Source organism: Zalophus californianus, chromosome 16 (assembly GCF_009762305.2).
Source record: "Zalophus californianus isolate mZalCal1 chromosome 16, mZalCal1.pri.v2, whole genome shotgun sequence".
In the NCBI taxonomy this organism is placed as follows: Eukaryota; Metazoa; Chordata; class Mammalia; order Carnivora; family Otariidae; genus Zalophus; species Zalophus californianus.
In genome coordinates, this window is record NC_045610.1 from 55,700,443 (window position 1) to 55,712,779 (window position 12,337).

General features: G+C 51.4%; 1 protein-coding gene across 2 annotated transcripts; it reads left to right on the top strand.

Annotated features, from left to right (window-relative positions):
* The first annotated feature begins 4,549 nt into the window (after nucleotides 1–4,549).
* RPL38 (ribosomal protein L38) lies at nucleotides 4,550–9,687 on the top strand. Of its 2 annotated transcripts, none has more exons than XM_027568366.1 (5): nucleotides 4,550–4,605; nucleotides 4,820–4,858; nucleotides 5,017–5,077; nucleotides 8,158–8,280; nucleotides 9,613–9,687. In XM_027568366.1, the coding sequence occupies exons 2-5, from the start codon at nucleotides 4,856–4,858 to the stop codon at nucleotides 9,636–9,638; spliced, it is 213 nt and encodes a 70-aa protein (XP_027424167.1). In that variant the 5' UTR covers nucleotides 4,550–4,605; nucleotides 4,820–4,855; the 3' UTR covers nucleotides 9,639–9,687. The 2 variants fall into 2 exon arrangements, with proteins under 2 accessions (XP_027424167.1, XP_027424166.1); XM_027568365.1 differs by having other exon boundaries at nucleotides 4,563–4,665.
* Nucleotides 9,688–12,337: the final 2,650 nt, after the last annotated feature.

The following is a 12,337-nucleotide window of genomic DNA, read 5'->3' on the forward strand; positions in this document are numbered from 1 at the left end:
AGGATGTTGACTGGAAAGGACCCAGCACAGTGCCTGGCTGACAGTGGCCTTGCTAAAAATGGTTGGAATCCATGCAATCAATGAGCTCTCTGGGCAGGGGGCCATTTGCCCCTTAAGGGGTGTGTGTGGGGCGGCGCCTTTTCTCCGACCCCACCAACCCCCCTACAGCGGGCCTCCAACCCACCGAAGAGGAGAATTAGGTTCCCAAGCTTCTGAGCATCTGGCCCACGGGGCTGCCCTGTGTTCCCAGTGACCACCTGCCCACACCCCACCCTGCCAGCCGGCCAGAGCCCCAAGCAGAAGCAGCAGCGGGGGAGACCGATCCTTGGAGCAGCCCAGACAGAGGGCTGGCCTCAAAAGTGAGAAATGACGGCGGGGTGCAAAGACAGTGGCCTGTGCCCAGAAGTCACCTGGCCACAGGCATAGACGGACCAGAAGCCCATTAGAATAAAGAATATTCTCCTGGGCTTGTCCTTCTCAGCCAGCCACCCTCAACAAGAAGCGAGGGGACATTTGGCTATGTCTGGAGATGTGATTGTTCGTCAGGATTGTGGGGGTCTGGCAGCTGGTGGGTGGGGGCCAGGGACTGCTAACCATCCTAAAACATTCAGAGTTGCCCCCAAAGGTCGGTAGTGCCCAGTTTGAGAAACCCCTGTTCCAGTCTGACCGGTCACGCTTTGTGGCTTTTAGGTCAGGGGGGCCCTGAGGTTGTCTCTGCAGAGGGTGTCTGGAAGAGGGGAGTCCCCCACATTAATTTAGTCTCGCCATCCTGGATCCCCCAAAAAAGCACCAGCCCCAATGCCTACCCTGGGTTCCTTCCCTCCCTCCCCAGCCTTTAACCAGGTAACAGCATTCAGCCAGAGGGACTGCAGACTGTGCCCCTGCTGAAAACCCACAGGGTTTAATACAACTCTCCCACCCACCCCGCCCCCCGCGCGCCAGGTGGCTTGAAGGCCAGTCCTGCCAGCTGCCAAAGTCACGGGGCTCTTGGGGGCCTCTTGGAGATTATTAAATGAGATAGTAGGTATGAAAGCACCCCATCAGGTATGAAATACCATGCAAATATTACTTGTCACTTATATAAGCCCTCGCAGCCTGGGGTTTCAGAAGGCAGAAAGCAAGGGCCTGCGCCTTTACTTTCCATTGCCAGTCAGGGCCTTGGCGCCCCCTTCTGGCCACTCTTGGACACTACACCCAGGGCAAGTAGATGCTTCCAGGCCTCCTGGAGCAAGTCCGGATAGCAGGCAAGGCCTTTAGCTTTTTCATTTATCCCATGGAGGCTTCGAAGCAGCCCCATGAGGAAAGAGAGAGGTAGTATAACCCCACACACATCGCGTTAGAACAAGTAAGTGAAGGAGGCAAGACTGGAACCAGCCAGGGGCCATTGCGCCCTGATGCCTACAGTGGGCAAGCCCAGGGAGCCAGGCAGACCCACAGGGCAGCTTGGGGTGCTACTCCTCTACCCCTGCCCCCCATTCTCATGCAGACCATGAGCTCCCCCACCAGAGCCCCCACAAGGACCACCGTGGAGCTTGCTCACCATCTTACCACTTGGTACCACCCTGGGTTCTCTGGATGTGTGTTGGATGGAACACCAAACCCTGCCAGCCTTTCACTGCTGACATGCTGACTTCCGCTCCAAGTGGGTCCGGCTCACCGATTTCTTCCAGGTCTGAAAGGACCAGGAGCCCAAGGTGTGCTTCTGGAATGGGAGGATGTCTGGCTCCCCAAGGGTGCAGGTGAGACTGGAATGAGACCACCAGAGGGCTTGACCCTCCCCCTTCCATGCCCTCTCCAGCCTCTTCTCCCCACCCCCACCCACAGATCCTACTTGCCACAATGGTCTATTCCCAGAAACCATGTTATTATGCTGGACCATGGAAGCCTGGCTCTCAAGTCTGGGGGCCTTCATCTCCTACAGGGTCCACCCCGAGCCCCTTTTAGAGTTTCCTGTGTTGTGTGTGTATCAGCACCATCCGGGAAGCTTCTCTCAAGTGCAGCATCCAGCCTCCCCTCAGAGATGCAGGCTTCGGCCACACCACCATATCTGGGGCTCATCTGCCCATGAAGCATAGCGGACGTCCCTCTGGGTTCCTTGCTTCACCTTTCAGGGGCTGCCGTTTATTCTACTATTTGTGCCCCTTGGGGAGTTGGAGAGAATTTTTCGTACTTGAGCAGATTTGCCTTTGTGTTTTGTTACTACACATCTAGTTCCCTTATTATACAACTTAAAAGGGTGAACATCTGTCTCTCTGGGATTGCTGCCAAAAGGGAGGTGCAGCCCCTCCCCTGTCCTCTGTCCCTGTCCCGTAGGTCTTGTAGTGGGGAGAAGCACCAGGTATTCACTCCACAAATATTTTGTGGACCTATTATGTGCTTTGTCCTAATTAATTCCTCCATCCCTTCCTTCATCCATCCTTCCCTCTCTCCATTCCTTCGTCCATCCATCCATCCATCCATCCACCCTTCATTTAATGAGTAATCTCAGATGGGGCATCCAGTTTGAGAACCCTATAATGTCAGCAGGGAGTACCTATGATAGATAGATAGAGAGAGAGAGAGAGATATACTGAATTTCAGGAGTTACCAAAAGAATGTTGAGCCCCATTCTTGTCTTCAAAGAAAAGTTAGCACAAATGTCTGAAAAGTGTCACACTGTCACACAGTTTATCACCAGGAGGTGTGTGCGGGTAACTGCCGCACCAGTGAGAGGGGTCAGAGGTGAAGGGGGAGATGGAAGCTGGGCGGGACCTAGTATCAGAGGGGACAACACAGGCAGGCACCTGCAGCCAGGAAGTGTCAGTCGGTTAGGCTGAAGGGGTGGATGCTTGTGGCTGAGCAGTGGGGACCAAAGACCAGAACGTCATCAGCCTGGGACGGAGGAGGGCTGGCAACGTCAGGCTGAGGAACTTGGCGATGTTTTTCTCAGGTCAGAGCTGAGGGTCCCATGAGTCCCAGACCAGACCCCAACCTTCAGACCTTCAGACTCCTACCAATTAACATTTCCTACTGTTAATACACAGATCCAGCTGTAGTTAGCACACACAGTTTGGCTTCTTTTAAAAGGCTCCCTACACAGTTGGAGCACTTTGGGATCTCCCTGGGGCAAGGACTGTGGGTTTATCCCTCCCTGAATCCCCAGGACTCCCAGGAAGATGCTCAAGCTGGGCTCCTCTAAGGGAAGGAAGGAAGGATGGATGGGGGGAGTGAGTTCAAAGTAAAGTTCACAGTGAAGCACTCTATCTCTTCAGGTGGGCTGTTCTGTAATAATAAACACATGGCAATTACATTCTGTTGTGCAGTTATTAAATCTGGGGAAACAAATATAATAAAATGTAGACATTTGTAGAGAGATTGAAAATAGAATAAAAGTGGAAGATAAAAATAAAATCGATAACCTCAGGTTTCCCGGAGCCTGCCTGAAAAGAGGCTGTGTGAGAGTAAATGCCTGTGGAGGAAGCAACGTCAGGCGCGGGATGCAGCTGGGAGGAACCAAAGGGGCAAAGGAATCGCTCCCTCCCCAGGGCTGCCAGCCTGCCTGTGGTGAACAGCCTCCTAAAGCAGTGGCCAGGAGCCTGGGCTTCAGATCTGCCGGCCCTCATGGGGTCAAGTCCTGGCTTCCCCTCTCCCGGAAAGGACAAGCCTTCATTCTCCCCCACGGGTAAAACTGGGGTAACAACAAGAACCAGCTCTCCCAGGTGCGCCAAAGATCAGAGGTCCCAGGGGAAAAGTGCTTAGCACAGGGGATGCCCCATACAAGTGCTCCATAAATGTCAGCTATCGAAAGTACTAATTTACCCGTATGTGCACCAGTTCTTAAAGGAATTGGGAGAGGCGAGTGGAAAAGCTCCATTAAGTGGAAAAGAGGGCCTTGCTCAGGACAAATTAGATGTCCGCGGAAAAGATGACCAGAAGAAAACGTGAGAAACCTCTACAAAGAGGTTCTAGAGTGTACATAGAAGGATCCCTTTATTTAAATGGGAAAATCCCTGCTTAGATGCTCAATGCACACATCTAAAGAAAGTAGAAGCTAATAAGTGTTCGGTCTTTAGTTTCTTGCTTTTGGGTTTTGTTTTGTTTTTTTTTTTAAGATTTTATATTTTTATTTGACAGAGAGAAACAGCGAGAGAGGGAACACAAGCAGGGGGAGCGGGAGAGGGAGAAGCAGGCTCCCCGCTGAGCAAAGGGCCCGATGAGGGGCTCGATGCGGGGCTCGATCCCAGGACTCGATCCCAGGACTCGATCCCAGGACTCTGGGATCGTGACCTGAGCCGAAGGCAGATGCCCAACGACTGAGCCACCCACGCGCCCTAAGTATTCGGTCTTTAAACTGGATCTGAGATAAAGCCTAGCAAAGCCAAGGTGGGGGTTGGGGGTGGAGAAGGGAAAGAGAGTGGAGGGAGGAGGAAGGCCGCCTATTTTATTCCTGATATACACCATTAATCTAGGCCAGGAGGGGGCAGAGGTGCTGCAATGGGAAGGACGAACGCCTATATTATTCTTGACCCTTTGCAGACACCGTACCCAGTTTCCTCCGAGGGAGGGTTTTAACTGCCCGGAAACGGAAGTCTCGCTCTTTTCCGTCCTCTTTTCTTGCTGCTCGCTGTGAGTGTTTCGGGCTCTGAACGGGGCCCTGAGGGGTAATCCGGGGTGATCCACGATTGGGTGAGATCTGGGGACCCTGAGTGTGGACCGAGGGTGCGGGAGAGGAGGATGGAGTGCGACGGAGGGGGCATTTCGGGGGGAGGGTGGGGAGGAGAAGCGGGGATCCTCGCCAATCCCCGCGCCCCGCTGACGCCAACATCGGTCTTCTCCGCAGGTGCCGGCCGCGCGCTCCCGTGCGCCCCCCGTAGCCATGGTGAGTATGGCCCCTGCTGGGGCCCCCTCGGGGGCGGGGGCAGGAGCGCCTTTGCTGGAGTCCCGAGTCCCCGGTCCCCGTGAGGGGTTGGTGGCGGTGGTCAAGTCATGGCCGGAACAAGTGTGTCAGTGCGGCGCACGAACCTGTTTGTGTTTCAGCCTCGCAAAATCGAGGAAATCAAGGACTTTTTGCTCACGGCCAGGCGAAAGGACGCCAAATGTAAGTGGTCGCTCTGAACTGCAAGAGTGAGGACGGTCGTGCGCGCGTGGAGCGGTCCTCTGCCCTGGGCCCTGCCCTGGATCCTACCCCGATCGCGCCCTAGACCTTCCCTTGGTTTCTACCCTGGATCCTATCCTGGTTCCTCTCTAGACCTTCCTTCCCCTGGATCCCCCCTAGACCTTCCCCAGGTCCCTCCCTAGACCTTCCCCTGGTCCGTAGGCTGGACGGTCCCCTGGAGCGTGGGTCCCTGGGGTGTCAGACCGAGGGAGGCTGTTGAAGCAGATGCCTGGCTGCCCGGGAGCAGGGATTTATCCTATTTCCCAGAAGGAAGACTTTGTTGGGCAGTGTGTTCCCTTCGTTGGCTAATTGTGAGCATTTTAAAAACCATCCTTAGTTCAGAAGAGGTGTGCGTTCTGAGCAGAGTCCTTACCGCGTGGAAGTCTGGAAATGCACATCTCAGAACCCTGACCTTGGTGCCCCGGGTCGGGTTCTGGGCCCACTGCTGCCTGAGCCCAGGCCCCGGACAGTGGGCTGTAGGAAGTAGTCTGACTTGTCACGTGTGGGAGTTAGTTTCCTGCGCGCATAAATAAGGAAAAGGGAACGGTGCATCAGAAGCCTACAACAGCAAGCTTTCAGTGGGTTCACCCAATGGTACTAGCCCCTGGTGCCCAGTGTTCTCACTGGTGCACCGCATGTGGGAGGGAGTCGGGCTGGTACCCCTTTGTTAGAGTTGAGGGAGGTGTGGGGGCTTGTGCTTCCTACATGGTAGATGGGGGGGGGTAGCCCAGAGTCCTCATTTTTCTGCCTCATCAGATAGCGCTTAAAGCTTCCTTTCCCCTCCGAAATGTGTTCTCAAGAGAACATCAGATCATTTGCGAAAAGTAAGCCGTGTTCTGCTGACGGATTGAGGTGGCCAAGGCTCTAAGGCTCTAAGGCTCTGTCAGTGGAAGGCTGAAATGGTGGTGGGAGCTCGGGGAGAGCGTTTTATTGGGTTCACAGGGGAAGGGAGGGTCCTGTTTGTCTGGGACTGTGTGAAATGGTGGCCATCTGTGGGAACAGGGAGGAGTGTGCTCTGTCCAGTGCTTCTGGGGACTGTTGGTACACTGTCGAGCTGTAAAGAGAGGTCATTGTGATCATCATTCAGGCCAGGGAATTTGAGTCACTGTCTGGTTCAAATCCTAGCTCTGTGAGGAGGTAAGCCATCCTCAACAAATTAAACACGACACTATCTTTTCCCTCCGTTGAAGGGGGATTGGTAATAGCATCTGTCCCATGGGATTGGTGCAAGGCTCCTTAGTACCATGAAGAAGTGGCACCCAGTCCATCAGATTCGTTTGCATTGGAATTCAGGATCCTGATTTTAGACTGTGTGGTCCCCTGGACACAGAATGTTCAGTTCTTGTTGAGTAAACTTTTAAAAAATACTTTTAATTAGAAATAGGCGTAACAAAACCTCATTTTAAGTGTACAGTTTGCTGGCACTGGGGACCTTCCCACAGCATTTTCTGAACTCATGATCTTGTAAAACTAAAACTATACCCAAGAAACACTAACCTACCATTCTCCCTCCAATCCCTGGCTTCCACCGTTCTGCTTACTTTATTGATTTGACTGCTCTAGAAACCTCCTGTAAATGAAATCAGCAGTGTTTGTCCCTGTGGGACTGGCTCGCTTCATTTAGCACAGTGTCTTCTGGGTTCATCCATGTGGTAGCATTTGTCAGAATTTCCTTTTAAGGCTGAATAATCCATCGTGTGGATCTGCCACTGTGCATCCAGCAGTGGGCATTGGGTGGTATCTCCCTTTTGGCTACTTCAAATCCTGTTGCCCTGAACACTGGTGTGCAGATATCTCTCGTTTCTGCTCTCAGTTCTTTGGGTTTATGTCCTTAGGTGGAAGGACTGCACAGGATGACAGCGTTGAATAAACAGTTTTTTCTTTAAGAGGGTCTTAGGATTGTCCCATGTAATTTATAGGCACACGGCAGCTGCTAGGCGATGCAGCATACTCAGCTTTAAGAGGAATGTGAAGATAGCAAAATAGGTTGGTTTGAACGAAGACCCAGTTTGCTGGATTTATTAAAACATAAGCTAAGGCAGCCATTGCCTTGGGCAGGCTCAAGTGCTGCGTCCCGTGACGTGCCTCGTTTCTTTAGAGTTACTGGCAGAGAGGGAGTTGGGGGTTGTCAGTCCAAGTGAATCTCGGCGCCGCTTCTGTGGGGCTGAGGGCCTGTGTGTCCAGCCATCTGGTCAGGCTCGGGCTGAGCCACTAGAACCCATGTGCAGCCACCTGACTCGGGATGGGCACTTGAGTGCATTTATAATAATGAATTCTTGGGAGTGTCTGACCTGTTTTTAAAGTTCGAATGAGGAGTTTTGATGGATACATAAAATGTTCTCCATGGAAATGCACGGACGCTTGTCCCCCCCGCCAACAAAACTTCAGACCTTGCACTGCTGAGCTTGAGTCACACTTGGGGCTCTGTTGTCTGAGCTGTGGTCCTGAGATAGAATTGGGCAGTAGGAAAGAGCCCGGAAAATGGGTTTCATAAATTTAAGGAAAAGCTTTAGCACATAACTCTGGGGCAGGTGGCTGGCAGACCCTGAAGAAAGTAGTTACCATTGTCCCGGGGTTGGCGGGGGGAGGGGGGGTGGGGGGGGCAGAGAACTGATTCCCAGAAGTAGAGAGGTGGAACGTTCTTGATCCTAGCAGATGATACATCTCCTTATTTGATGAGCTACATTTATCCCTTTAAAAAATAAGATGGTTACAGAATGTTCTCGGATGTGTTCCACGTATCAGATTATCTGTTTTTATGTGTAAACCAGTTTAGATTAATAAGCCCTAGGCTCTGACGTATTAATATAAGGGAAATGTAGGTTTCTGACACTGTTAATATTGAAGTGTAGAGGGCTTCTGGTTTTCTGTTTCTGCAGAGGGGATGGTACAGGGAGGCGAGCACAGCCCTGACCGTGGTTGCAGCCAAAAGTGCCACTTTTCTACATAAATATAAAGCAGATGAACTGCGTGACATCTCTTCTGTGATACAATTTAATTCCTAATTCTGGTCTCTTTGGAAGCCGTCAAGATCAAGAAAAATAAGGATAATGTGAAGTTTAAAGTTCGGTGCAGCAGATACCTTTACACCTTGGTCATCACAGACAAGGAGAAGGCAGAGAAGCTGAAGCAGTCCTTGCCCCCAGGTGAGCGAGCCTGGGGTCCTGGGGGGCTGACCCGAAATGTGGAAGGCACTTGTGTTGCCATCTCTTTTCTTGAGTTGTTCCCAGATTTAGGAAAGTCCCATTTTGTGGCTTGTCAAAGTATCTGCTCTTGCTGTTGGTGGTGCAAGGAATGAATAGTTGTGATCCTCAGAGTTCCATCCCATTCCAGAAATAGTTTCCCTGGCCAGAGAACAGTTTGTTTCGCTCCCATCCATGCTTTTCTAACACAGAATAGTAACAGCGAACATTTAACTCTGTGGGTAACTCTTTCTTCTCCCTGCAACCCTACAAGGTGGGTGCTGGTACCCATCCCCATTTTTGCAGGTCAGAAAACTAAATAGGCCATGAGTATAGGTGAGACTTAGGGCCCATCCTGGGGAGAGAGGGGGGACCAAAAGCTGAGGCGGGGCAGAGATGGCCCGGAATGCAGAGTGGTCTCAAAGGCTGCCCCTTCATACCGGAAACTTCACCAATGCAGCTTGACAAGAACTTCTTGAGACCTCTTCATGAAGGCTGAGAGAGGGAATGCTTTCTGATTTTGTTTGGTTTTGGTTTTGTTTTTTAATTATCAAACGCTGAGGGTTTTTTTTTTTTTTTAAGTTTTTTTTTTTAAAAGATTTATTTTAAGAGCGCATGTGTGGGGTTGGCGGGGGGGTACAGCGGGCAGGGGGAGAGAGTCCTAAGCAGACTCCGCTGAGCTTGGAGCCCCACGTGGGATTCAGTTTCACAGCCCTGAGATCACAACCTGAGCAGAAACCCAAGAGTTGACTGTACCACCCAGGCGCCCCTAACACTGACTTAATTTTTTTTTTATCTTTATTTCTTTGGATTTAGAGCAAGGGCATGCAAGAGGGGCAGAGGGAGAGAGAGAATCTTTTTTTTTTCTATTTTAATTTTTTATTGTTATGTTAATCACCATATATTATATAATTTGTTTTGGTGTAGTGTTCCATGATTCTTTTGTTTCTTCATAACACCCAGTGCTCCATGCAGAATGTGCCCTCTTTAATACCCATCACCAGGCTAACCCATCCCCCCACCCTCCTCCCCTCCAGAAACCTCAGTTTGTTTTTCAGAGTCCATCATCTGGGAGAGAGAGAATCTTAAGCAGGTTCCACGCTCAGTACAGAGCCTATCATGGGGCTCAATCTCACAACCCTGATTAACTTAATATTTTAAGCAAAACCACCATGGTATGCTTAATTTCTGAGTTTGTTAACTCTCTTTAGCTTAAGTACAAATCCAGATAGGCAAGAGTAACTCTAAATAAAAATGTATGTTCTGGGTGACTCACTTTTGTATCTTTTCCTCTAGGTTTGGCAGTGAAGGAGCTGAAGTGAACCTGGCCCACTGATTTGAACTGTATTAAAGTTTTAAAAATTCGTAAAATGTCCTTTGTCTTTGAGGGTGGGAAGGGAAATACTACTTGGTCGTGCCTTCTGGTGGGAACAGGATGGGGGTCCTGGTTGCTACTTACTTGCATCCCTGATCTTTGGCTGTGATCTCAATGGACAAATAAAACCATCCTTTGTTTAGCCTAAGTTTGGAAAATGAATAGATGGAAACACACAGAAGAGGCAGATATTTGTGGAAGTAAGCCAGTATGCCCTCATGGGATTTAAAAGTCATTTAGGTAAAGTGAGCTTCCTGATAATGAAAATGGTAGTTACAAGGTGGAGTTGATTAGCTTCTAGGAAATAGCAACAGGCTGAGCTATCCCATCCAAACAGAGCACTGCTTTCAGATCCACCATGGGGAAGTATTCCTTGATGCAGGAGTAGACAGGAGGCTTTTTATTCAGACTAAGTGCTAGGAAACTTTGTTTCCTAAGTGCCGCTCAAGGTAAAGTGGAGCTTCAGAATATGTAGGGTGTGATGAGATTATTGCTAAGAGCAGATGAGTGTTAGCCCTGCTAACAGTGTAACCCACTGCTCGAAAGGGCCCAAATTCCAGCATGAGTGCAGCAGCTCAGGTCCCAGCCAGCCCCGACTCCTTGGGGGTTAAATGCAGGTTCTACCACTTGCCAGCTGGCATGATCTTGAGAAATTACCTCACTGTTGAGCACCATGCACTGGTACCAGCCCCAGGGAAGAACGGCAAACCTCTGCCTATTGAGTCACCATGGGAGAATCAGGCAGGGATGGGACAGTGCTTACAGAGAAAAGACCGTGAGATCAGCTTTAATGGCGGGTGATGGCCAGCAGGTGTCACCCTGTGCAACGGCAAGGCAATCAGCCTCGTGGATCCCCTCCCCTCCCCTCCCTTCTGAGGACAGATAATGGGGTCGGGTAAGTGTCTATGATGCAGAGAAAGCTGCCTCTACAACATGACAGGAGTTGTGTTGGACTCCTGTGTGCAAGGCCAGTTCTTAGGAGGCTGAGTGGGGTCCTCCAGACTGCCTTTCCCGACATGGCCTGAGTTTACATTTGGTTACGGCACATAACCCATAACCATATTGATGCTTCAGTGGTCTGTTGTAAGGGTGAATGAGCTAAGAGGAAAGGTTTGGTCGCTTTTCTGGCACTTAGCAATTTTGAGGTGAATGGGGGTCATGTCAGGACAGACCACGAGGTGGCGACATACTACAAGTGAGCGGTCTCCAGTGTGGGTCTAGAAATGCTTCACTTGATAAAATCCACTCCCCAGGAGCCTACTGCCTGAATTTAGTTGCATTTTTTCCTATAGAAATTCTAAGGCTGTAAGGGAGTTTGAATCCAGTCATGAGAGGCATGGGTTTCCTCCAGGAGGGGTCCACGGCCTCAGTGACCAACCCAGGATGGAGCACCTTCAGGGGCTTCCAGTCTTCCCCATTCTCTGGGTGTTCAAGATTCCCAGGAAGAGGGAGGGCTTGCCACTTGGGCTCCCTTTGTCCCAGCACATTGTGCAGAGACAGGCCCCAGCTCCTAGGAGACAAACCCTGCAGGCGTTTGTCTGGCCTCCGTGCCTGGAGAAGGCACCCTTTCCCGCCACGGTTCTCAGCCCCAGCTTGTGCCTTGGAGCCGTTTGGGGTGCTTGTTCAAAATTCTCCATGGTGGCCAAGGCTGATGGCAGAGATAATGATTAAGTTGGTTGGAGGCCTAGGTATGTGTTAAGCCCTCAGGTGGCCAGGTACAACCACTGCTTTGCTGAGGTCCACTTGTCGGCTTGGGTGAGCCCATTCCTGCTGCACACCGGCTGAGTGGTGAGGCGTGGGCCACAGTTGCTGGTTTGGAATGGGCAATTGGGCTGTTCTCACTTCAACTCCCATTAAGAGTCCCCAGGCAGGGAGACCTGGGTGGCTCAGTCGTTAAGCGTCTGCCTTCGGCTCAGGTCATGATCCCAGGGTCCTGGGATTGAGCCCCACATCAGGCTCCTGTCTCAGCGGGGAGTCGGCTTCTCCCTCTCCCACTTCCCCTGCTTGTGTTCCCTCTCTTGCTATGTCTCTCTCTCTTAAATAAATAAAATCTTAAAAAAAAAAAAAAAAAGTGTCCCCAGGCAATCTCCTGTTCCTGTTCTGCTTTGCTCCGTGGGCTCGCCTGGCTTAGGTCAGCAGCCCTTTGGGGAAGAAGCTAGAAGGATCACTGTCTAGCTGGGTGCAGACCGGCAGAGCAGGTTTGGGTGTTCATTGCTGCACGCAGATGGCTGCTACGCTGGCCCTGAGGGTGAGCTTTGGTATTCGTCTTCAAGCCTGTCTGCAGGCCTGCTCCCTGCCCCACCCCCTCCCTCTCGGGCTGGCAGGACCCCCCCGGTAACAGGTTCAGGGGCAGTCCCCAGGGTGAGACACGCCCCTTCCCTGGAGGCAGACCCTCCCGCTTGGGATCTCTGGTATCTTGCCCTCCCTTCTCCCCTGAAGCACTTAGAATCACTGTTGTGACTCTAATCTTCTAGAGGAATGCCAAATCCCCGAACTTCCGGCGTTCAGGAGGCAGGATCAGCAGCTGGAGCCTCCTGTGCTGTCAACAGGGAGGAAGAGGGAGAGGGGACCGTGCATGTGGCACCCAGCAGGGCCTATCATGGAGGTGCCAGGCTGCATCCTCATGCCAGTTGTCAGAGCCCGCCT